We start from the raw sequence: 23,346 nt of genomic DNA, 5'->3' as shown, positions 1-23,346 counted from the left end.
ATGCTTCACAAAAGAGCATAAGACATGGGGAAGAAGTTTATTCATCTCAGCATTGGGACATTTTGCTCTTCTGCAAAGCAAAGGGATCTGGGGACTTTCTTGCATGCTGGCCATGTCCTGTGGAATCCCACTTGTGTCTAGAGATTCTAATAAGGATGGAGAATGTGGTTGGGACTTCACAGGAAGTAGGCTTTTATAAGAAGCACATAGGAGAAGAGAAAGAAGACAGAACTAAGGGAGAAAGCTTTCCCTGGCCAAGACCATAACTTTCTGCATCTCTGTCTCTCTTTGGGGCCAGACTCTTACTTCTGCTTTTCTGTCTCCCTTCCCTTCCCAGTTCTTTCTAGAGGTTACTCTCTCCTTCTCCTTCTCTCTCTCCTTCTTTACTTCTCTGTGACCTGTGTCTCTTGACTACTCATCAGACTCTACCATGAAATCTACCCAATCTAACAAATCCAGCTGTTGAACCCCACCTCTCCATCTCTTTCCCTAAGTCTCTCTGGGAGATACTCCAATCTGACAAGAGAGGGTATGCGTCTAATCCTGGTCCCTGGACAGTGACTGGTTGGGATGAGGCTGTGAGAGGAGCAGTTTCTCTAAGAAGTAGGGAGTAGAGAAAGGGGTCAACAATTGGCTTCTCTGGTAACCACGGAGAGATGTTGGCTGACATATATCTATAGCATCAGCAGCCTTTCCATCTCCTAAACTCTCAAGAAAAGGACACCCTCGAGCATGTGAGATTTCTACTCACATTCTGTCGTAGGCCCAGACCAAATCAAGTTATTGGAATTAGGAGTCACATTATATCACTCCTATGAGGTGACAGGATGCTAACACCAGCAGAACAAGGGGACTTGGGGAAAGAGTGATCTGTCATGTCTTTTATGACTATTTTATTCTCCAAACTGTTTATCCAATTTCCTATTTAGGCAATTCAAAGAAAAGACTATTCTCATGAAGACAGAATGACCATTTAGGGACATCTCCAAGCAAAACTCTTCCATCTTTACAATGTCCATGTTGGTGTAACATAGAGAAATACCAGTGATATTGTACAGAATAGATCTCTCCCTACTGTAGGGGAGTAAATATACTGTCCTCCACTTATTTTAGGTTCTCCAACTGGGCCCTATAAATTGTACTGACAAAAGACAGATTAACAAGAGAGGAACATACACATTTAACGTTAGATGTTGTGACACAGGAGCATTTATAAGAAAATAAAGACCCAAAGAAGAAGTTAAGCCTCAGCATTTTATACTAGGTTGGATGAAAAGTGGAAAGTCATGGAAAAACATAGTAGGAAAAAGAGCTATGATCTAAGGGTAGTGAATCAGAGGCAACTTAAAGGCCTGTGTATTTGGATTCCTCTTGGTGTCCCTCAGTCTTCAGAGAGAAGGATGCTCCTTTCCTATATGAAGAGCACTTCTCATGTGAGCACTTATGACCTGTTTTAGGGAGAACAGGAAGTCAGAGAGCTCTCTTGCACTTGCTGTTTCTCAAATCCTTTCAGCTTAACAACAAGCCAACATGCTGTATTTTGCAGTAGCACCGTCCTGACCTACCACTATCCACCCAATCTTCTGCTCCAGGATCCCAGGACACATTGTAATATCTGGAAGTAAAATTTCCTTCCAGTTCCTTAGCTCTCACAACTCTCAACCTGAATCTCATTTCTGGCCCTACCTACTTATCTACTTGTGTTCTGGTTATTAGAGAACATATATCAGCCTCTGAAGATCTTTGCTGACAGAATATATCTGCCTTATTTTTGTAGCTCCACAGTGCAAACCAGATGGCATGTGCTCAATAGTATTTGAATGAAACAAAGGGAGGAAGCTGAACTACACAATAATAAATCCTAAAAACCCAAGATTCTTATTTATGGCACCTATCCTCATTCTTCCATCTCATGGCAAGATTTGTTTCCTATGTAACAACTACTAAAATCTGCCATCCTGTTTTTGTCTGCCTTCCCCACTATGTAACACAAACTCCATGAGGGTCAGGGTTTTGTCTATCTTGTTTACCAAACACAGTATTGAAAATAACCATTGTAGAAATAAGCAAAGACCAACTAAATGAGAACAAGCAAGGGCTGTTTATTGAGAGCTTGCTACAGCTGGGGCATCAGCCGCCATCACTTGTGTTTTGGAAGAGGCTCAAAGTTGGGCAGAAGAGTGAAAAGCTTTATAGGAGGAAAAAGGGGAGACTTTGGGGATGCCCTGATTGGAGGGTTTGGGCTTGGGGAAGCTGAAGGTGGACTAAATAGAAGTAGGACTTTTTATGTGACTGGTTATAGGGCACATTTAAGTTTCTCTTGTTTCTAAGTTGGAAATGGGGATAAAATTAGAGAAGCCATTTCTAAGCCGGAAATGGGGACAAAAATTAGAGAATCTGTCCATTACTAATCAAGTTGTGGAAATTTTTGAGCCAAATGTTACACAGGTTTTTGTTTGGCTTCCTGAACTGATTGCTAGAGACAGAAGTCAGAAGTGGTCTGACTTTCTAAAAGTCTGATTTGTGGATAGCACACTGATTTTCTGGGCTGGTTGCTGGGCATCAGGGGCCAGAGTTTTATTTTTCTATATGGTCTGGTTGTTCTTCATTTGCATAGTCGGGCTTTCATTGTTGATGTGAGGGAAGGAAAGAAGAAAGGAAGGAAGGAAGGAAGGAAGGAAGGAAGGAAGGCAGGCTGGCTATTATCCAACTTCCATTATGGAGATTTCATTTTGAACACTACATGTCAAGGAGCAACTCATCAGAGCTGACATGATGGCTCTTTTCAGGAGTGTCCACCCTTGAATCCTATTCCATAACCCAAAGCTGAAGCACTATGAAGAAGAAAGAGACTCTTTTCCTGTCAATCAGCCAAATAAGAGCCAAAGGCTTTTGAGGAGGCACTTAAAGAATTTTCAGTTTGCAGTTGTGCAGAAGCTGTTGTTCAGGTAATTTAACATTGATTTTAGTTTAAAAGGCAATTAAGACAAAATGGACAGCCACTAGCCACTTAGGTTAAATAAGCTTAGATTTAAATTGCTCCCCATTACCACCTTTGTTTTCTAAGTTTGAACTCTTTTATGCTAATTTAGCCTGCAATTGGGTGGTGGCCCAACTGGGGCAGGTGGATGGAAGAGGGACCAGAGCCATGAGGATGGTTACTGAAAGAGGCCCAAAGTGTTCCCAGGATGAGATGGATTCTCTTTTATACTGCTACTGGAAATGGTTAGTATAACATTCCAGGACTCTGATTCCTTCTATCTAAAGTCCTAAAAGGGGTGCACACATTTTGATGTATCAGTTCCACTTTCAGATATTTACCTTGAAATAACAGAAACAAGCTCATGACATTATGGGCAAGGATGTTCATTTCAATGTTATTTAACATAGAGAAACAAAAATGAAAACTAATACTTGTTTGTTGCAATGCTATTTAATTAAAAAACAAACAAACAAACAAACAAACATTTCTCTCAGTGGTGTGCTTGATACACGCCACCTCAAGGGAAAAGTTATGTGTACATGCTAAATTATGAAGAGGTAGAATGGATGTTCAATTGCAATAATTCTGTTTCTTGCTCAAAAAAGTCTGCTAAGCCTCATTAAAGAATGTCATTCAGCTGGCCCTACTTTAAAGTTGTAAGGTGAACCATTTTTTAGAGCACACTTCTAAAATATGCCCAGGTAATTCATGCATTTGCCTATTAGGAAATGTGGTCATTTTCCAGCAACCAGTGTTGAGCTAATGGGGTCCATTTTGGAATATAAGCACAATAAGTCCACCATAAATCGTATGCTCTCCCATCTCAATATGCTTCATTAAGCTCACTTTTCCTGATGCAACTGGATTATTAGATGTCAGGACAATGAAAATCATTAGGTCCCACTGTTTTAATCCTACAAAGCACCAGTGTGGTTGCTATGTAATTTTATTTTATTTTTTTCAGATAGAACCTGCTTTGTGCTTTTCTATGAGAAAATATTTTCAAACTGGTAAAGAAGCAATATTACTGTATTGTGAGGCATATCTCAGTAGGTCATTACCATAACTTCTAACAGAAAGGGTAATCTATGTCACATTTTACTTCAAGGATAAGATTGATTTTTATAAAAATCTTTAGTGCACTGAGGCTTAGCAATTTTTTTTTCCTGTGAAGAAGCAATTAGATACTGGAGTTTTCCAGAAATGTTAGGTGAGTGTAAGCCAAACCTTGATTTTTTTGAAAGTCCTATCATTCAGGATTTGAAGAGAAAAGGCAGTTCCTGGTGAGGAAAATGCTGTCAGCAGCATAGCAGTTGCCATCCCTCCCACGGCTGGGGATTCCATTTCCTCCCTATATTTACATTTGTTTGGAAAATTGGCAAATGCCTGAAATAACAAAGAAGAAAATAATAAGCACCCATATTTCTACCACCAAGAGCCACCTATTTTGAATAATTTCTTCTAGGTATGTATATCTATATACCCCCACACACATTTAAAAATTGGTATACACATTCTCTTTACTGTCAAAACAACCCGTATGTGTGTATAGTACTTGTATATATGTATAAATATGTGTGTGTATTTAACGGTTTTATATACACAAACTTTATTTGATGTTATTTATATGTATGTGTTTATATGTATAAGTATACATATGTACATATGAGGTCTGTCCAGAAAGTATCCAGCCATGTAATATGAAAACCAGACATTTATTGAAGAAGATACAAAATATAAGAAACATTGTACGTAGGACAGTGACACCTCAGTCCTCTTCAAAGTAGGCACCTTGGGATCTCACACAGTTCTCCCAATCACCATCAGTTGCCCTATTGCATTTCCCTGAATCTCATGAATGGTCTGAAATCTCTGCCTTTTCAAAGGTGATATTAGTTTTGGAAAAGCCAGAAGTCGTAGGACACCAAATCTGGGCTGTAGGGGGAGCTGAGTCATGTGGGTGATTTGATGTTTCACAAAAAAGTCTGCACCAGACATGATTTGAGTGGAGGTGTTGTCCTGGTGAAGCTGCCGATCACTAGTTGCCCATAGCTGCGGCCTTCTGAATCATCTGGATAGTTTCTGTGGAGGAATGTTCAAGCTTAATACAAAATTTGATGCAGATTCATTGCTCTACTCGCACAGTCATGTTGAATGTCACGGCCACACAGTACACATGCTCACTCAATGGCATCTATTGCCCTCACTGGCTAGTGCAGTGGAGTTTTCATTGTTCACACATGCACATTCCAGTCCATTCCCCTTGGCTGCCAGGTTACACTGATGTCATGCAAACCATTCTCATTATATTGACAATGGCTGGACTTTTTATGGATAGACCTCATGTATTTAAATGTTGTGTGTATATAAAACACATATTAACTTTTATAAAAGCATAAAACCAATATATAAAGTCTCTCAAAAGGGAGCTAGAACCCCCTCACTCTCTATCATTAGTCCCAGTCTCCTCACCTTTCCCTAGAGAGAACACTTAAGAATTTAGGGCCCATCCTTCTAGACCAGGGATTGAGGAACTTCTGTCAAGGGCCAGGTAACAAATATGTTGGGCTTTGTGGGCCATTTGGTCTCTGTATTCACTACTCAATTCTGCAGCTGAGCAAAAGCAGTTGCAGGCAATGTGTAATCAAGTGGAACATAGTTACATTCCAATAAAACTGTACTCATGGACAGTGAGATTTGAATATTCTACATTTTAATATATCATAAAATATGCCTCTTCTTTTTATGTTTGTTAATCACTTAAAATATAAAAGACATTTTCAACTAGTGGGCTGTACAAAACAGGTAGCTGACAAATTTGGCCAACCTCCTTTCTGGATCATTTCCTATGCATCCACAAATATGTGTCTATCTACAGAAAATCTCTCATATTATTTCATTTGTGCATTTTCTTTTGTACATGGTATCATAGTATATGAATCATTTAAAACTTGTGTTTTATCTCAGCAAAATTTTTACTGAAAATATGTGTATATATAGTTGTACTGTGTAGTCTGTATAAATAGCTTTTTGTCTATATACATCTATATTTATAGATTATTCACATGTAGCCTTAATCAATTTCTTCACTGCTACATAGTATTCCACAAAGGATATATCATATTTTTATGCTGATAGGTATTTGCTTTGTTGTTCTTTTTCTAGTAAAAACAATGGCTTAAAAGTAAAAAAAAAGCCTTGGCTGGTGTGGCTCAGTGGATTGAGTGCTGGCCCTCGAACCAAAAGGTTACTGGTTCAATTCCCAGTCAGGGCACATGCCTGGGTTGCAGGCCAGGTCCTCAGTGGGGCATGTGTAAAGGTCAACAGATGATGTTTATCTAGTACATGTTTTTCTTCCTCTCTTTCTGTTTCCCTTCCCCTCTCTCTAAAAGTAAAATAAATAAATCTTAAAAAAATAAAATAAAAATAGTGGTGCTGTTATATCCCTAAACATAGCTTTTGTATGTATTTGTTAGGTGAACATTAGAACTGCTTGGTTATAGGGTGTTCACACATTCCACTTTCATATATTTCAGTAAATCGGTGTTCAGAGTGACAATACCACTTTGCATTCCCACAGAAAGACCCTCTGATTCTTGGTTTGAGGGGGTTTCATCCATTGCTGTCTTCCTCACAGAGAGGGAACAAGAAAACAACCTTAGATCTGTATCATCTCATCTTGTTGCCACAGATGCTAGTGTGGACCTTTATTTCCCTTTGGGTGAGTACAGACATTGTTTTAACTCTTTGCTGGGGCACTTACACATGAGAATAGCAATTTATATCAATAACCAGGTTTGGCAACATCTGCCAAGGTTGTCACAGCCTGTGATTAAATGGCCATATGTGCCAGGGAACAGGAGGACAAATGGGGTTGTAATTAGGGTTTGCTATCTCTCCACCCACCACCCTCACCATCCTTAACTTAAATAACCTTGCTTTTGTGTACTGATTTTTTAATGAAATTATTCCACTGAGAATGCCTGTTTCTGTTGGCATATAAAGTAAAATAATACTTTATATTTGTGTTTCTCTATAATTACATAGGGTTCTGATTGAGCAAAAAGTCTGGAGGCCCATCTGGTTATGTAGAAGTCTAGAAACCTTTTGCCATTTTCCATGAAGCCAGTGCAAGCCCTGACCAGATGATGTGTGCCTATGCTAGACCTTAACTGTTAAAATGATGAGGAAGCACACTGTGTCGTCACTGTGAAAGGAAGTTTCACCTAACGTTACCTTAGCCCCCCCCCTTAAATGCCACTGCCCCCAAGAAAGGCAGGTGGACAAAACCACATGGAAACTTTTCTTAACCCTTCAAGGAGCAATTGAAACACTATATTAATGTATATTTAAAATCACCCTTAATGCATAGCATGGAAAAAACAAAACTCATTTTGTTACTGGTGTGACAGAGATGGATTATGGTTATGTAAGGACTTGGCATGTTCCAAAAAAAAAAAAAAACTAAGAAAAAAAACAAACAAACCCTGAAAATGTTGCCTTTAGATGTGAAGCTATAATAAATATGAAAACAAATATCTGAAAGATTTATTAGCATTTTACAATTTGCTTACTGATACATAAAATTGTAATCAGTTGTACACAAGTTCTTTAACAAAAATAAAGTATCTGAGAAATGACACAGGAAGCCCATGAATCTTTCATTGTTAATCATAGTGTATCTACCCACATATGAAATTTTCTTCCACATGGAGATGCCTCCCATTCAATTGATAAGTGCTTGAAGAAGCAAAGCCATCTCACTGCATATAGTTTTTAGTTCTGACTGTAAGGAAAAAGGAAAACTAATTTTTCTACATCTGAAAGATTCCCTTTCCCAGCCAATCAATTGCTTAGTATTTGAGGAAACAGCACTTAGATTGGAAATAGCTAGGACCTTGTACTACTCATTCCCACTGAAAAAAAATGGGAAATTTACTTTGATGTCATCATTCTTCAAGGTAAATAGATTTCCTTTTTTTTAAGATTTTATTTATTTATTTTTAGAGAGGGAAAGGAGGGAGAGAGAGAGAGAGAGAGAGAGAGAGAGAGAGAGGGAAAGAGATATCAATGTGCGGTTGCTGGGGGCTGTGGCCTGCAACCCAGGTATGTGGCCTGACTGGGAATCGAACCTGCGACACTTTGGTTCACAGCCCACGCTAAATCCACTGAGCTACGCCAGCCAGGGCTGGTAAATAGATTTTCAAAGGTGATCACTAAAGTTCAACAGGGCATGGTAGGTTTTTCCTCCCCAAAGCAGGTTCAAACTTTCCACCATTCTCATTCAGTACATCATATCCAAGACGATTTGAGATCACAACGCTTTACTAGAAAAAGTGCAACCGCTTGTCAAAGGAAACACTGAAATCGTGTCAGCAGCATTGGGGGAAGGGCGTGATGGAATTTCCACCCTTTACTAGTGTTTATATGTGAAGTAGTAGCATGTTGGAAGTCATAAATACTGTCCCGTGGACATTTTGAATAATGCAGGAGTAGTATAAGTAATTGGAAGTGCTTATATCCTGCCTTTAGACATTTCACTGCTCCTGAGTTAAAATTGGTTGTCAAGTGTGGGCTCGGAGGACCGTGCAAGGTGCCCTATTCTGTCATGTGGTACATATTTAATGCTTGAAAGAACAGGGGAAGGGAAGGGGCACGTGCAGGAGAGAGGGAGAGGGAGAGAGAGAGAGAGAGAGAGAGAGAGAGAGAGCGCGAGCTGCCAGCTCCGTGCTTTGCAGGCGCTTGCTTGAAGGAGCCTGGAGGTGGGACCCACGCAGCCTGGGCATCCACTGCCTTCCTGGGGCTGCAAGACTTTGCAAAAACATTGGGCGTCCTATTTGGCGAGTGTTTTTGGCACCGAGGCAGAGGCGGCCGGGGAAGCTGGGCTGGGGCGCTGCAGCGTTCCTGGCACTTCGGTGGCCTCCCTTTGTGTGCATATCCGCGTTGATTGCCTCCTTTCTTGGGCTGCTCGCTCGCTCTCTTTCCCCACACGTTCTGCACCTGCTGGGGACGGTGTCAGGCTGCCAGGCAGCCAGGGCAAGCGCAGCACAGCGCACTCGCTGAGGACTGGAGTCATTTACATTGCTAGCACGTGGGGGCCGTGCGCTGTTGCCTTGCTCGGACTTCTCCCGTGTTCTCCCGGGGAGGAAACAGGAGGCACTTTGCAGCCGACAATGAAATCTTGGCAGCTAATTGCAGTCGTGGGAGATGCCCTTCAGGTAAGGCGAGAGAAGGCTCTAAACGCTGTCAGGGAAGGAGAGACAGAGAGGGAGAAGAGGGAGGGATGGAGAGCAGGCAGGTTCTGCAGAGGCTTCCCGAAGCCCACTGACTCACAGGAGGGGGTGGAAGAGGGACAGGGACGGGGGCGGGCGACAGAGGGGAGGAGTGTGCAAATTGACATTTTTGGCTGCCTGTGGCAGAGGAGCCGCCGCCAGCCGCTGTCCAACGTGCACGCAGAGAGGGTGGCGGCTGCTGATTAAAATAGGGACCTGCCGGCGGATGGAATACGGGAACCGCGAAGCGATGGAAGGCTGTGGCTGCGTCCAGAGTGCGTGAATGAGCCACGGTATGTAAGGCCACCCCGGGGACCGTGCAGGGTGGGAGCAGGGCTCGCCAGGGCGCACCCAGGGGCGCTGAGTGCCTGGGAAGGCGCGTTTGGAGTAACTGGGGTGCCTGGGGATGGATCGATTTTCTTTACCGGCTAGAAGTTCATGGGGAACTTCATTGCCCATGCTCATTGACTCCGTTTAACTTTATTTTCAGAGATGAATAAGCGTTTATAAGAAAAGGCGTGAAAGTCCCAGTAGGCTAGGCAAGGGCTTTGCAAAGCTGCGCGGTTCTTTAAATGAGAGGTTGATGAAACCACTGGCCAGATGGGCCGTGCATTTGGAAAGTTGGCAGGCTCCCCGCTCCGATGGGCCGTTCGTGTGCGAGTGTGAATATGCACTGCATGTTTGTGTAAATATGTCTACCGTGCTAATTGCGCTGGTGTACCCTCTCCCCTCTGCTTTTCCTGGTTCTCAAAGAAGAGACCTGAAATGAACAATATTGAAGATGTTTTGACTTGAGAACTATGCTCTTGGCCTTTCTATTAAATGAAACAACAGCTGCCCCCTTTGAGAGATCAAATGGGGAGATGTGCTTTGCCTTCCAAAGTGATGGGATTAACTGGCAAGCGTTTTAAAAATATGCAAAGTGTTGAAATCGACCTTTATCTGCCTAGAAGAACCACCTAGAAGACTCAGTCTCAAGCTATTTTTCTAGACATTATTTTCAGATTACAGTGAAACTGGGGGTTTTGTGTAGTTCTGTTGACAAAAGAGCTGTGCCCCTCTCCCAGCACACACACAATAGGGGCTCAAGGGGAATTCTGAATCCAAAAGTTTTGTTGGTAAAATCATCCTAATAAAATGTTCATTAACTTATGAGCTAAAAAGAGTCACTTCTTATACATCTTTCGATAGATCATAATTTACTCGTTGTTTATTATATGGTTTAATTCTGGTCCCACAAAAATGAATGCAGTTTATAATGGACGTAGTCAAAATGATTGTGTAATCCTCTTAATGGGGGTGGATGCGTGGTAGATTGTTTGCTTTAAGATCAATATGTATCTTTGGAAGTCCAAAGGGCAGGAGTGTAAATGTGTTTATGAAATGAAGTAACTTGCCTTTATGGTTTGTTGTGATTAAGTCTGAAGAGGGTTGTTCTTCAAGTAAGTAAACTAAACTCAATCAGCGGCAGCTGTTTATCCCTGGCGTTTGTAGGGAATCCGGGCAGCGTTCATGATTTTCCTATAAGAAGCAGGATTTTTCAACTCTTATCTGCCCACTCACACTCCCCACACATGCCAATGATTCCTCTGTATTAGAATACTCACAGGTTATGAAGAGAAAATTGCTTCTCTGAAGAGTGGAGGAAGTATTACCTGTGGGAGAAGCTTTCCTCTAGTTCTTTCTCCCTCCCTTCCTTCTTTCTTTCTTTCCTCCCTTCCTTCTTTCCTTCTCTCCTACCTGCTTCCTCTCTCACCCACCTATATTTCCTTCCTTCTGTCTTTATTCTTGTACCTGGAGCAGAAAGCTTTTCCGGTATCTTTTACTACATTTTTATTTTAACAAATGTTTTGCAGCCTGATAATTGGAATGTGATTTTTTTCTTTTTGATATTCTCTGCTCATGTACAAGAGATAATTAATATCAGGCAATCCACTGTACACTAATCTTGTTTTAAAAAGTGAATAGTTAAACTGTTCATTTCATTTTAACCAAGCAAATAGACTCTTGGAGAATGCATTTACTATATGAAAAGAGCTGAATCTTTTCTCTGTTATCACCAACTGATTGGCTTTTACAACAGTGTGCTTGGCCTGCTATAACTTTATTGGGCTAAGCATATTTTTACATTTGTCTGCTATAACCTTGTACTGCAAAGTTTTATTTTCTCTGTTTCCTTCTTTACTTTTAGACTTGGAATTCATTTTAATCTGTATTTACTTGGACTTGGTAGATATAACCATACACCTTGACTTATGAGCCAGTTTATTTAAGTATCACAAAAAGAGTTTATTCCTTTTAATTTTCAATTTTGTTCTCTCCCCATGAGTATGACACAAAAGTTGGAGTAGACTTCAGAGAAAGGGCTTTTAGCAACACTTGTCTTCCTCTAAATTATAGTTGTGAGATTTTGAGAATATGGTCATATTTTGAGAATATTATATGAGAACCAGAAAACATATTCCTTACTGTTTTCTATTTGATTACAGAGAATCCAGTTAGATGGGTCAACCCCGAGCTAAATAACCATTACAATGTCCAGTGAAATATAATTTTGTCTTGTTTTCTGTCTAAATTTATAATTTCATATTATGTTTTGAGCAAAGTTGCCATACCTGAGAAATGGAATGTGGTCTAAAAGAAGAACATTTATTAAATAATTATATAACTTTATTATCATTAATTAAACTTTTATGTTTAATTTTTAGCTATTTTTAAAATTTATGTGTATTAGTTTCAAAAGTATCATGAAGGGGGCTGGAGTAAGTTCTTTGAAGGTAATTCTAAAGGCATTAAAACAAAACTCTGTCGATGAGATTTTAATCCCCATGTTGCGTTGATTTTCCAACAAACATAAAAATAAACAGGGAGAAAAAGCATGGGCCCTTAATGTTTTTTGCACTTTAGACTTTATTTTGATGTAGATTAGGAAACTTCAAGATGTGGTGATACATGAGATCTTTGTCTATGTTCCTGGGTGCACATTTTGTCCTTCTGTTTCGTTTCCTTCATTTTCATGCAGAGTGGGGTGTTTGCATGTATTATGAGCAGTAGTAAACAGGAGCAAATAAGGGCATGGGGAATTTTTAATTATGCATTTTAATTTATTTGAATTAAATCATATATAACAGAATAGCAGTCCTGGCAATTAGGTATTCATGCTGCCCCCTCTGTTTGCATGGTACTAACAAATAAATACATCTTTAAAAGCCAGCTTTTAGCTCATACTACTTGACTTGCAAACCTTTATGATTAATTAATTCAATAACAAGAATATGTCAAATAGTTTCCAGGAGTATTTTTTATTGATAGATATGAAGTTTACATGAAAAGTTGTGTGTGTGTGTGTGTGTGAGGGGGTGTTGTGTGTGCCCAAAAAGCTGAAACAGCTTATGTCAGCTATAGAGACTTATTTTTGATTCAGCAAAACTAGGTTACGAATTCAAGCAATTAAAAATGACAAAAAGCCCAATTTCACTGCCCAGATTAATACACTTCCAATTTTTCCTGCTCCATAAAATTTCAAAGTGTTCTTTCTGGTTAGGTGTATGCATAACCTATAGGGTATCAGAAGACCCCCATTTCACAGTTGCTTATGAAGTCTGAAGACTTTGATGTAGGGAAGGTAAATAGGATCAATTGGATGTTCTTAATACAATTTTGTATTTGCAAGTTCTCATGAAATTATTTCAGTTGGATTTAAAGGAAGAGCAAGAAGAGCAGTTGTTAGTTTCCTCACATTAATTGGTGGTGAATAATCGTTCAGCTAGTCCCAATGTCACAGGGGCCAGTGATATAATTGTAGCAGAGACAGTGCATCCACGCTCCAGGATGGCATGGTATTTTTTTTTTTTTACATAATGGTGGAAATATTTGTTACTTTTTCTCTATGTCTATAGGCATGGAGTCTGGAATTCTAGAGTCCTGTTTACCTAATTAGCCAAAGTTCATTGTTCTTTAAACTGGGCCTTATTACTTCCACAGAAATTAGTAGTCACAACCAGCTGCATTGAATTCCCTGCAGCTGTTGGTTAGTTGGTTAAATTTTCTAGACTGGTTTGATGGACCTTGATCACACAAAGAGCATACATGCACAGACGCAAACCGTCAGGGATCCTGTTCCTCAGTACAGTTTCCCATACACTTTCAATCCAATGCCAAAACACAGCCACAACTACATGAGTCAAGGTAGTCTGTGTGCCTGATGTTTGCTGGAGAAAGAGGATCCCTTAAGGAACACATATTAGGAAGGCTGCTGCCAGCATGTCCTTTTCTTTTCATGATAATTCTGCATCTGCATTTGCTACACGACCATTGGTATATTTTTTTGTTGTTTAATTGAAATCTCTACTCATGAGGAAATCAGTTGCTTGTTTACTAATGAGATGAAAGTACCAGTTGTAGCTATTATAGTTATTTGCATGTATAAATAGAGGCCTTCCATATTTATTATAATGGTGAGGATGATGAAAGTTTTGTTGTGATCACCTCAACGGTAATTCCTCAATAGGAATTAAAATATGCTGCCTGGGCACTTGCTGCCTCTGTATTGGGCATTGGACTGGACCTGTGCCATATTTTCTCTGGTCCTTACCATGACTCTGGTAGGTAGGTACAATTTAGAGACAAGGAAGTAATCTTCAAGGTTTTTTTTTATTAGAATAAGCAATTAGACTCCAGATTTTTCTGACTCCAGTAAACAAAGATAGGACTGAAATGTACTCATCTGAATTTAAAAAGATACACAAAGTTGGGGTTCAACAGATGCCCTAAGCCAATGGTTCTTAACTTGGAAGACTTCTATCACTCCAGGGACAAGATTTAGCAACATATTTGGTTGTCACCTTTGGACAGGATGTGTTCCTCGCATCTGTTGGGTAGAGACCACAAATACTGCTAAATATTCTAGGATGCAAAGACAGCCTTCTATCCCCAAACAATAAAGAAATACCGATTCCATCATGATAGTAGTGCTGAGGTGGAGAAATTCTGCCCTATGTGATATCAGTGGTTCTGACTCATATATACATGGTCTGATTTTTCAAAATAGTGGGCAAGGTACATGAATTTCAGTTATTAATTTTTAAAATCTCCACTTGGATACTGTAAATAGGATCATGATACAAAGTCAGAAAGTCCATATTCTCTAACAATGCCTTTAAAATTGTACGGCTGCCTACTTTGGCATCTTTCCTTATAAATATGACATTGGTCATTGTGGTTTAAGTGACTACTTTTCTTTGATTTACTCAGTGTTACCTCTGACAAGTTCTGGAAAATAAAATTTCTTTCTAAGGTACTGATGTCAATAAAAGAGGAATGAAAAACATCACTAAATGAGTCATGGGACTGTCATTCTAAGAACATTTGTTCTTCCTCTTCAGTATAGAAACACCATTATTTCCTCCTTATCTTTAAGGGTTTGGCATATAGGTTTATTTGCTTATTTACTTAATAAACAGTGTTTCATATGGTTGTAAATGCTTTAAAATATTAATTCATTTAATCCTTAAAGCAAGTCTGGGGGTTGATATTGCTGTTATTCACTTTCTGCAGAGGAGAAAACCATGGCCCAGAAAAGTTGACTTATTTGCCTAAGGCCACACAGCTTCTGAGTGGCAGAGCTGGGATTTAAACTCCACAGTCTGTGCTCCTAACCACTTTGACATTCTCTTTAATAAATTGAGTTTCTAAATGCACAGAAGCATAACTGTTTATGCAATTTCTTCACTTGAGTTTTGAAACAAAAGACATTTTTAGTTTCATTTTGGGCTGGTTGATCAAGATGACTGCCTTAATCCTTTTTTGAATTACAGTGAATGATAATGCCCTCAGTCTTATTTCTCACTACTTAACTACTCCTAAAGTGCACTGGACCAGGGTCAGAAGGACTTTTTATGCTCTTTATGCAATCACTTCCAATAACAAAAATGATCAAAGGAAAACAATAGTATTCAGAAGGGTGTAATTACAAGATGGATGAGCTCTGTTTTATTCCCTACTAACTGTGGTATTGGAAAACTAGAGAGAAATTATTCAGCTGGAACCCCTAAGGGGTCATCAAGAAAGTTAACTCCTTGGCTTACTGACACTTTTAGAATTTTCTAGGAAGCCCAGTGTGGTCCATATCATGTAGGATATGGTACATGTGGACATATTGATGGCCAGCCTGATCTTGCTGAAGTCAATCTGCTTATCTTCCCTCATTTAGACCATGGGAGTGACCATGCCTGGCTCATTCTCTGTTGGGTTTCCAGCATGTAGTAAAACCTATCAAGAGAAAAAAACTTGCACAGATTTTTAAATAGAAGTGCCAGTTTGACACTTTGTTCTGCATTAGAAGAAAAGAGCTTGCAAGTCTGCCATGAAACATGTATACATGATTGTTCAAGAAAAAAACAAGATAGGAGTGGAGTACCTCAATAAATTTCAACTGAGTGAATGAATAAATGGATTGAAGAATCTATATTAAAATTTTTGTATTAAGGTTATGATGGGTTTGCACTTTAAAAGGAGATATCTTGTATCGAGGAAGAGGAGGTTGTGGCCGGGAAAAGCACCAATGGGGTAGATGTCAGTTCCATGCCACCTGCCTCCTCAGCCTTCTGACTCAGGTATATATTACTCATGTGTCAGTACATAGCTCTCTGTGCATTGTCCCCCAGAACTTGAAGATTCAGAACCACAGAATGGATGGGCAAGGCACAGATGTTTTTCATGTGAGAGGGGAGGGGTCATGCCTATTGGACAACTTTGGTCTGGCCGCCCAGCAATGCTGAAGGCATAAGAAAGGGTTCTTGACCTACCCTCCCCCAATCTCAGTTCCTTCAGTGCAGGAACTGAGCTGGAAGTGGACATCATTACAGCTTTTCCTGTATATTTCAGGCCCAATGAACTCACATTTGCACAAAGAAAGTGAGGAGTGAATCCCATTTTAGAACTGTCAAAAGACTGATGCTGGATCCATTATCATCAAATTTCTTTTCTTAATGCAGTCAAATTGGCTTTTGTGGAATACCTATTCTGTCTAAGTGTTGGTTCAGGAAATGGTTTGAAATTAAACCAGAATTTGTTGTTCAGTGGTGAATAAATGGGAATGAACTCACATAACTAAGACCATCTGATAAGTTTTATATGTGTTGTCTATTAGTCTACAGTGCGAAAATACATGTGTCTTGCTTAATTGGCTAAAAGAAAAAAAAATAAGAAACTGGATTTAAAATAGCCATTTAAATTCCATATCCAGTGGAACTCATTTCTAACTTTTTCACATTTAATATGAATCTTCCTTTTAAAATAAAGACAACCAGTGATAAACTTTGTGTGCCACTAAAAAGAGTGCATCCTACAAGGGGAAAATGGGCTTCTGCTGAGTCCTTATTATAAAATTTGCCCAGGGAGCTAAAAATGTAGTTTACATCAATGTTGTCAGTGGTTTAGGCTTCAACTTCTGCTGCTGATAGAAAAAAAAATACAGGTTTTGTTTTAATGTACTAGCTAATTGTTCAATATACAGAATTATGCTTCATTATCATCACTACTGATACTGTTGAGTGTTTGCAGTGTGATAATATCTGGATAGAAATTATTAAATTGAATGCTCCCAGAAGCCCTATAATGTAGATGTTCCTATTGTTCCTTTATGCCCATTTTTCATGGACAGGAGACTGAGAGTTGAGGTGATTTTTCTAGGGTTGCTAACAACTAGTGAGTAGATAGATGGGTAATCAAATTTGAAACCTTATGACTTTATTTCTCTCTCTTTTTAACTCAAAGTCCCTAGAATCTTTGTTCTAACATTGGAAAAATGAATCTGACATAGATCAAATTTGTTTAGTCCTAGGAAGTCCCTGTGGTCCTCCTATTAGCATTCACCTTCTTATAATCTTGGCAGAATATATGGATGGATAAATGAATGGATGAATGGATAAGTAGACAGACAGACTGACTAATGATACAGAAGGAAGCATGCATATAGTTTGCAGAAAAATGCAAATACCAGCAAATAAGTAACATATGGTCATATGTACATACATGTATATATGTGTGTATATATTTGTATATATGTGAATGTTCAGTCTGTATATATAAATGTTTCACATGTCACATTGGAAAACAATATATTTGAGGAAATATGCATTTTTGTACACTGTTGGATAAAGTGTGGAATGATACATTCTATTGTGGAAGACAGTTTGGAAATTTTAATTTAAAAAAATGCACATCCTTTGCACCTCTAGAATTATGTAATTGCTCAAGGTTGCACAAATACAAATTGACTGCAGCACAGTGTACATTGGGAGGAAAAAGTAAACCAAACTAACTGCCTAATAATAGGATGCCAAGAAACATTCAAGGAACAAGGTGGGTCTGCATCAACTGAGATGTTGCCTGAAGTGTTGTAAGTGATCAAAAGTCGAAATTTCAGAAAGCTTTTTGAAAACTTTGTTAGCAAACAAACATACCAATGCGAACATCTTATATACATGGTGAAGTTGCAAAAGACAGCAAAGGGAGAGTTACCTTCGTAGTTACTGAGGAGTGTGACTGGGAAGGGAGCAGGGGCAGATGCAAGCTTTGCTTTTAAGATTATGCAAGATGAATGAGCTCTAGACGTCTGCTGTACAACACAGTCCCTGTAGGTAACAGCATGGGCTTATGCACTTAAAAAGCATTAAGAGGGTAGGTGCCATGTTAAGTGTTCTTAACATACACACATACACACAAAAGGGACACAAGAAAACTTTCAGAGGTGATGGTTATGTTTATTACCTTGATTGTGGTGGTAGTATCATGGGTGGATGCCTATGTCCAAACACATCAAATTATGCACATTAAACATGTATGGTTATGTTGTATGCCAATTATTCTTCAGTGAAGCTATTAATAAAGGATTATACCTCGAATCATTTTTATTTTCAATGCACAGTCTCTATTTAGATAATAAAAAACATTTTGTTTTAAAAAAAGCACTTTTATTTTTCTTACAACCTGTGATCAGCCCATCACCCGAAGCTGACATAAATCAGCTTAGATATCAGCATAGATCTTGTGTGTTAGATGCAGGCAACCCTAATTGCTTTGAAAATGTGCTTAAGAGGGACTTAAAGGAATTTAAAAAAAAAGAATTCTAAAAGTTGTTTGATTTGAAATTATGTGCTAAAATTTGGGGGTAGGTATGTGCTCTGAAATGGCGTGGCTGACTGTTGGCAATTTCTGAAAATGATGAAGCCAAGTAAGTGTTAACTGTAATGGTTTGGCCACAGAGGAAACCGAAACTCTCTGGATGCTGCAGACACTTGTCATTCATCAGAGGCACCGCAAATCATGATCCTTATCCTCCCAGCTGCGTGTGTCTGTCAGGGACTGTAGGCTGCTAAAAGTTGTATACTATTATTTTTTTTATTCATCTCTGGGTCATTTCATCTTCCTGTGCAAGCCACGTGAATGGCTGTATAGGAAAATTGTATTTTGGGCTGCATTTCCTACTGTGAAGGATGTTTACTATATATTTATGAAAACACTGCAATAACAAAACCCTTTATATAGCCTTTCAATTTGCTGTAAGAGCAGATAAAATATTTTTATCTCGAACTGAACTTCATACCTTGGGAGATTCAGTGGGTCCGGCTCAGAATAATAAAATACTTCAGAGAGAGGCTGGCGCTGTTCAGATTGCTTCAGAAACCTGTGCGCTTCACTCGGCAGATCTCAGTTCCTTGAAATGTAGCAGCTGAACACACAAAACCTAGAACTAATCAGTGTACCTTAGGCATCATTACATAGAAAAAATAATGTTTATACTTATTAAATAGTTTCACAATGTGTCTAGAGATTCAGGGTGGCTCTTAATAAGCAGGGAGCATGTTGGTCTGTCACTTACATGGATTGAAAAACATTGTTTCCTCACCTTTATTTAGACTTTGGCAATGTTTATAATAGAAACTTCTGTTAAGGTGATTGTAGATGTAAGGTGGCAGGTAGTCATAATAAGGAATACAGAGAGAGCTCTGGCCAAGTAGCCCTTTTAGTTAGAGCATCATCCCAATACACCAAAGCTGCAGGTTCAATCCCTGGTCAGGGCACATTCAAGAATAAACCAGTGAACACATAAGTAAGTGGAACAACAAATCGATATTTATCTCTCTCTCTCTCTCTTTTTCTTTCTTTCTCTCTCTCTCAAAATCAATCAATAAAAAAGAACACAGAGAGACCCCTGTACACTTTACTCAATTTCCCCCAGTAGTAATATTTTACAAAACCATAGTATCACATCACATCCAGGATATTAACATTGCTACAACCCACTAAACTTACTTAGATTTCCCCAGATTGACTAGCACTCACTTGCACATGTATATTTAGTCCTAGAAAACTTTATTGTGCATGTAGGTTCATGAATTTACCACCACAGGTAAGGTACTGAGCACTTTCATCACAAGAATCCCTCCACTCACCATCACCCACCACATCCCTAAACTCTGTCAAACACTAATCTGTCTTTCATTTCTAAAATTCTGTTGTTTAAAATATTGTATAAACGGAATGATACAGTATTAAATTTTTTGTACATGGCTCATTATATTTACCTGGCATTATTACTTATATCAATAATTTTTTTCCTTTTTTTTAAATCCTCACCCAACAGAGAACAGACTGACAGCTGCCAAAGGAAAGGGTAGAGGGGGGAATGGCGGAAGGAAGGGGAAGGGACGAGTCAAAGAACATGTATGATGACCCATGGACATGGACAGTGGTGTGGAGGTGGACTGTGGGAGTGAGGAGTGGGCTGGACAGAGGAGGGCAAAGGGGGGGGGGGATTGGAATAACTGCTAATAGGATAAATGATACTTAAATTAAAATTCTCACCTGAGGACGTTTTTTTCATTTCTTTTAGAAGGAGAGGAAGGGGCAGGGGAGAGAGTGAGAGGGAGAAAGAGAGAGAAAGAGTGAGAGGGAAAGAGAAAGAGTGAGAGGGAAAGAGAAAGAGAGAGAGAGAAATATTAATGTGGAAGAGAAAAACAAATTGGTTGCCTCCCTTACATGCCCTGACCAGGGATTGAACCCTCAACCTTTTGGTTTATGAAACAACACTCCAGCCAACTGAGTGACACTGGCCAGGGCCATTTTTTTTTCATTTTTTAACACCATAGTATTTCCCAGTAAGTGGTATGTACCACAGTTTGTTTAACCATTTACCTGTTGAAGGACATCTGGGCTGTTTTTGGCTATCACAAACAAAGCTGCTGTGAACATTTATGTAAAGGTTTTTTGTTTTTTTGGTTTTTTTTTGTAAGCAGTCATTTTCCTCTTCTGGGATAAATGCCCAGGAGTGGGCTTTGGCAATTTTGACTAATGCACATTATGTAAAACATTAATATGTTGTGCCCATTGGAAGTCAATTCTGGTAAGACAAACCAATAAAAGAAAAAATAGAAAATCTTACCCACATCTTAATGTTTATTTCTACATAAACATAGTACTAAATGTAGAGACTAGCCAGCATTTATGTCACATCCAGCATATGCCAGGCTGTATTCCAAGCATGTTGTGTTTGCTAACTCATTTGTCCTCCCAACTGCCTTACAATGTACACAACTACTATCATCCCCACTTGTAGATGAAGAATCAGACCAAAAAAAAATGTGTAGAGAACTTGGCAAAATGATACAATTAGTGGCAGTTAGGCAGTCTGGCCTGAACCCCTCATTTTCACTACTATTCAGTGATCTGAACCCCATCCACCCAGATCTGTTGGTCATACCTTCCCAGATGGCTGAGATGGCAATCACTCTGGCTCTGAAAAGTAATAATAAATGAAATTCGGCATATAGAGCATTCAGCTAGCTACCTTCACTGTCCTGCAACTCACTGCTCTGTCTTTAAGCTCACTTTATTTGACCATTTCAGACAGATGGAGGCTTCTTCTGGCTTTTAGATCTCCAAGAAGTAGATTTCACAACCCTCCCTTGGTTCCACACTGCAATATTTCACAGCTCTCAACAGCAGTCTGTTCTGCCTTTTCGGCATGGCCCAAATCTGTCTTGTTACAAGCCGAACCCCTCATCATTTGTCTCTCTTCCATGAAGATGTGGAATTCATGGTGACCGTGTCTACTCAACAAAACAATTTAAAGGTACCTGTTTCTAACAGAATCTCGCATGGATGCTTTACATTACTCATGGAGCGATTCATTCCTCCAAAGGCATTTCATATTTCCACAGTCTTATAAAGTATTTAATATTTTCATATGCTCCAGTGTAAAGCCATCTGTTGCAGTGACAGGACAAAATGTTGACGACAAGAACAAGCGTATGTTTATGGAAAGATTCCATGAAATGTTAACAAGAAAGATATGTGCTACCCTGTGGTGTCTTGTAGAAATTGACCAGGGGAATTTAGAAGGCATGACCCCCAGCACTGGTATTTCTAAATTGGCATTTATAAATTACATGTGCTCTTTTCTTTCTGTCTTGTAGATTTAGACCAGATTGTTGATCCTCGTTGAAGGTAAATAGTGGCATTGTCTAATCTTTGGAACTTCATTTCATTGGTTAGTCTTCATGTACTTCATGTGACTTTCTGCCTCAATGGAGGCATTGAATTGGGAGCCTGCTGCCTGCTAGGCATGCATATTGCTGAAAGGGGTAGACTGTGTTTCTTAACAGCTAGGACTGCTTCTCAGTGCCATGCTTTTCATAGCCAGGCTGTAGTCTTGCTAACAGGTAAACAATCAGATGGCGATCAATTTTGCAGCCCACTTGAACATATCAGTTGAGGCCCTGTTATCAAAAAGTGTCACTACACCACGTTGCCCCTTGCTGTACTGAGCTCACAGAATCACAGCAAGTGCCTCTAAGCTAATGCTCTGATGCCTTGGGGAAAAACATCACAGTTAAAATGCACTGAGTAGAGTTATCTGACAAGCACTGAGGGAGGTGCTGAACATTGGCTTATTTAACCCTCCCAGGCATCTTTTGTGGTAGGGATGCTCCTTGTCTTCAATTTACAGTTCTAGACTGCAGTTTACTCAGGATCCTATAGCTCACACCTAGTGGACCCTGCCTGAACACAATCAGACTAAACAGCATACTTGACTACTATGTTTTATAATTGATGCTAGAAAAAGAGAAGCATGTTCAGTGCCTTCCAGACCTGGTCTTCTCATGGTGACATTAGTTGGGGCAGGTGGGTCAACACTGGGCAGACTATTGGAATGTGGAATAAAGCATGGAGTCTTCCAAAGTTGCATCAGAAGCTCTTCGGTTCTCCATGACATTTTCAGCTCTGTAAGTGAAGTTGTCAGAGATTTCTTGAACCCCAGATGGAAGTTTGCCAAAAGAAGTTGGTGTGAAGACAGAAGAGCAACACTCTGGAGTGCCCTAACCAAATTAAATCACATGGGGTGACCACCAGAGCCCTCCTTTATACCAATTTCTGATCTGTTTTCTATCAACAAGTGTGATAATATGCCTAAAACCAATCACTTGCTTTCCATCTTATTAATAAATGGATTAATGTTATATAGAAGAAGCTAGTCTCAACTATAGCTATGTTAAAAGATGACAATTTTCTGATAGCTACTCTAAAGATAACATTAATGAAACAGAAATTAGGGAGATTTTTAAGCAGACATGTACATTTTCAGGAAGAGCAAGACATCAACAGATCAAATTAGTAGAGGAAAAACAATCAGCATATATGAGAGAAAAGAAAGACCAGTTAGCTTCTAAATACCATTTATGTCATTCAAGCTCCTTAGAAGGATGTGAGGATTTGTTCTATAATCAGGCCATTTTAGACCCACAGGTTTTGTCTGCAGGTGTTCATCTCAACAATTAGATTGTAATGATAGGTTATAAATTTCACAAAGTCAGAGAACAGGTGAACAATATGTAATTAATTCCTAGCACAATGCCTGGCTCATATTAGGACCTCAATGAATGTTTTCAAAGAATGTATGCTCATAATGCATTATGCCAGGGCATTTATTATGTATGAAGTCCTGGTAAACCTAAGCAAAATTACATTTATAATAAATAGGTAATATTTTCAGAGTTCTATTGAGAAAAGATGGCATTTTCCCTATCT

General features: G+C 39.2%; 1 protein-coding gene across 3 annotated transcripts in view; it reads left to right on the top strand.

The window, feature by feature from the left end:
* Nucleotides 1-23,346, top strand: part of RBFOX1 (RNA binding fox-1 homolog 1) — a 1,508,648-nt gene that overhangs the window by 416,969 nt on the left and 1,068,333 nt on the right. The window contains exon 1 of one of the 3 annotated variants that reach the window (XM_028527774.2): nucleotides 8,180-9,201. The exons of the other annotated variants lie outside the window; for them this stretch is intronic. Within the exon in view, the coding sequence (XP_028383575.1) occupies nucleotides 9,157-9,201 (45 nt within the window). The 5' untranslated portion in view covers nucleotides 8,180-9,156. Of the gene's footprint in view, nucleotides 1-8,179; nucleotides 9,202-23,346 lie in introns of those variants that run through there. 3 annotated transcript variants of the gene reach the window in all.

The sequence above is a fragment of the Phyllostomus discolor genome, chromosome 3 (assembly GCF_004126475.2).
Source record: "Phyllostomus discolor isolate MPI-MPIP mPhyDis1 chromosome 3, mPhyDis1.pri.v3, whole genome shotgun sequence".
Taxonomy (NCBI): domain Eukaryota; kingdom Metazoa; phylum Chordata; class Mammalia; order Chiroptera; family Phyllostomidae; genus Phyllostomus; species Phyllostomus discolor.
The sequence above is the reverse complement of the archived record's forward strand: the minus strand, read 5'-3'. Positions and strand labels throughout refer to the sequence as shown.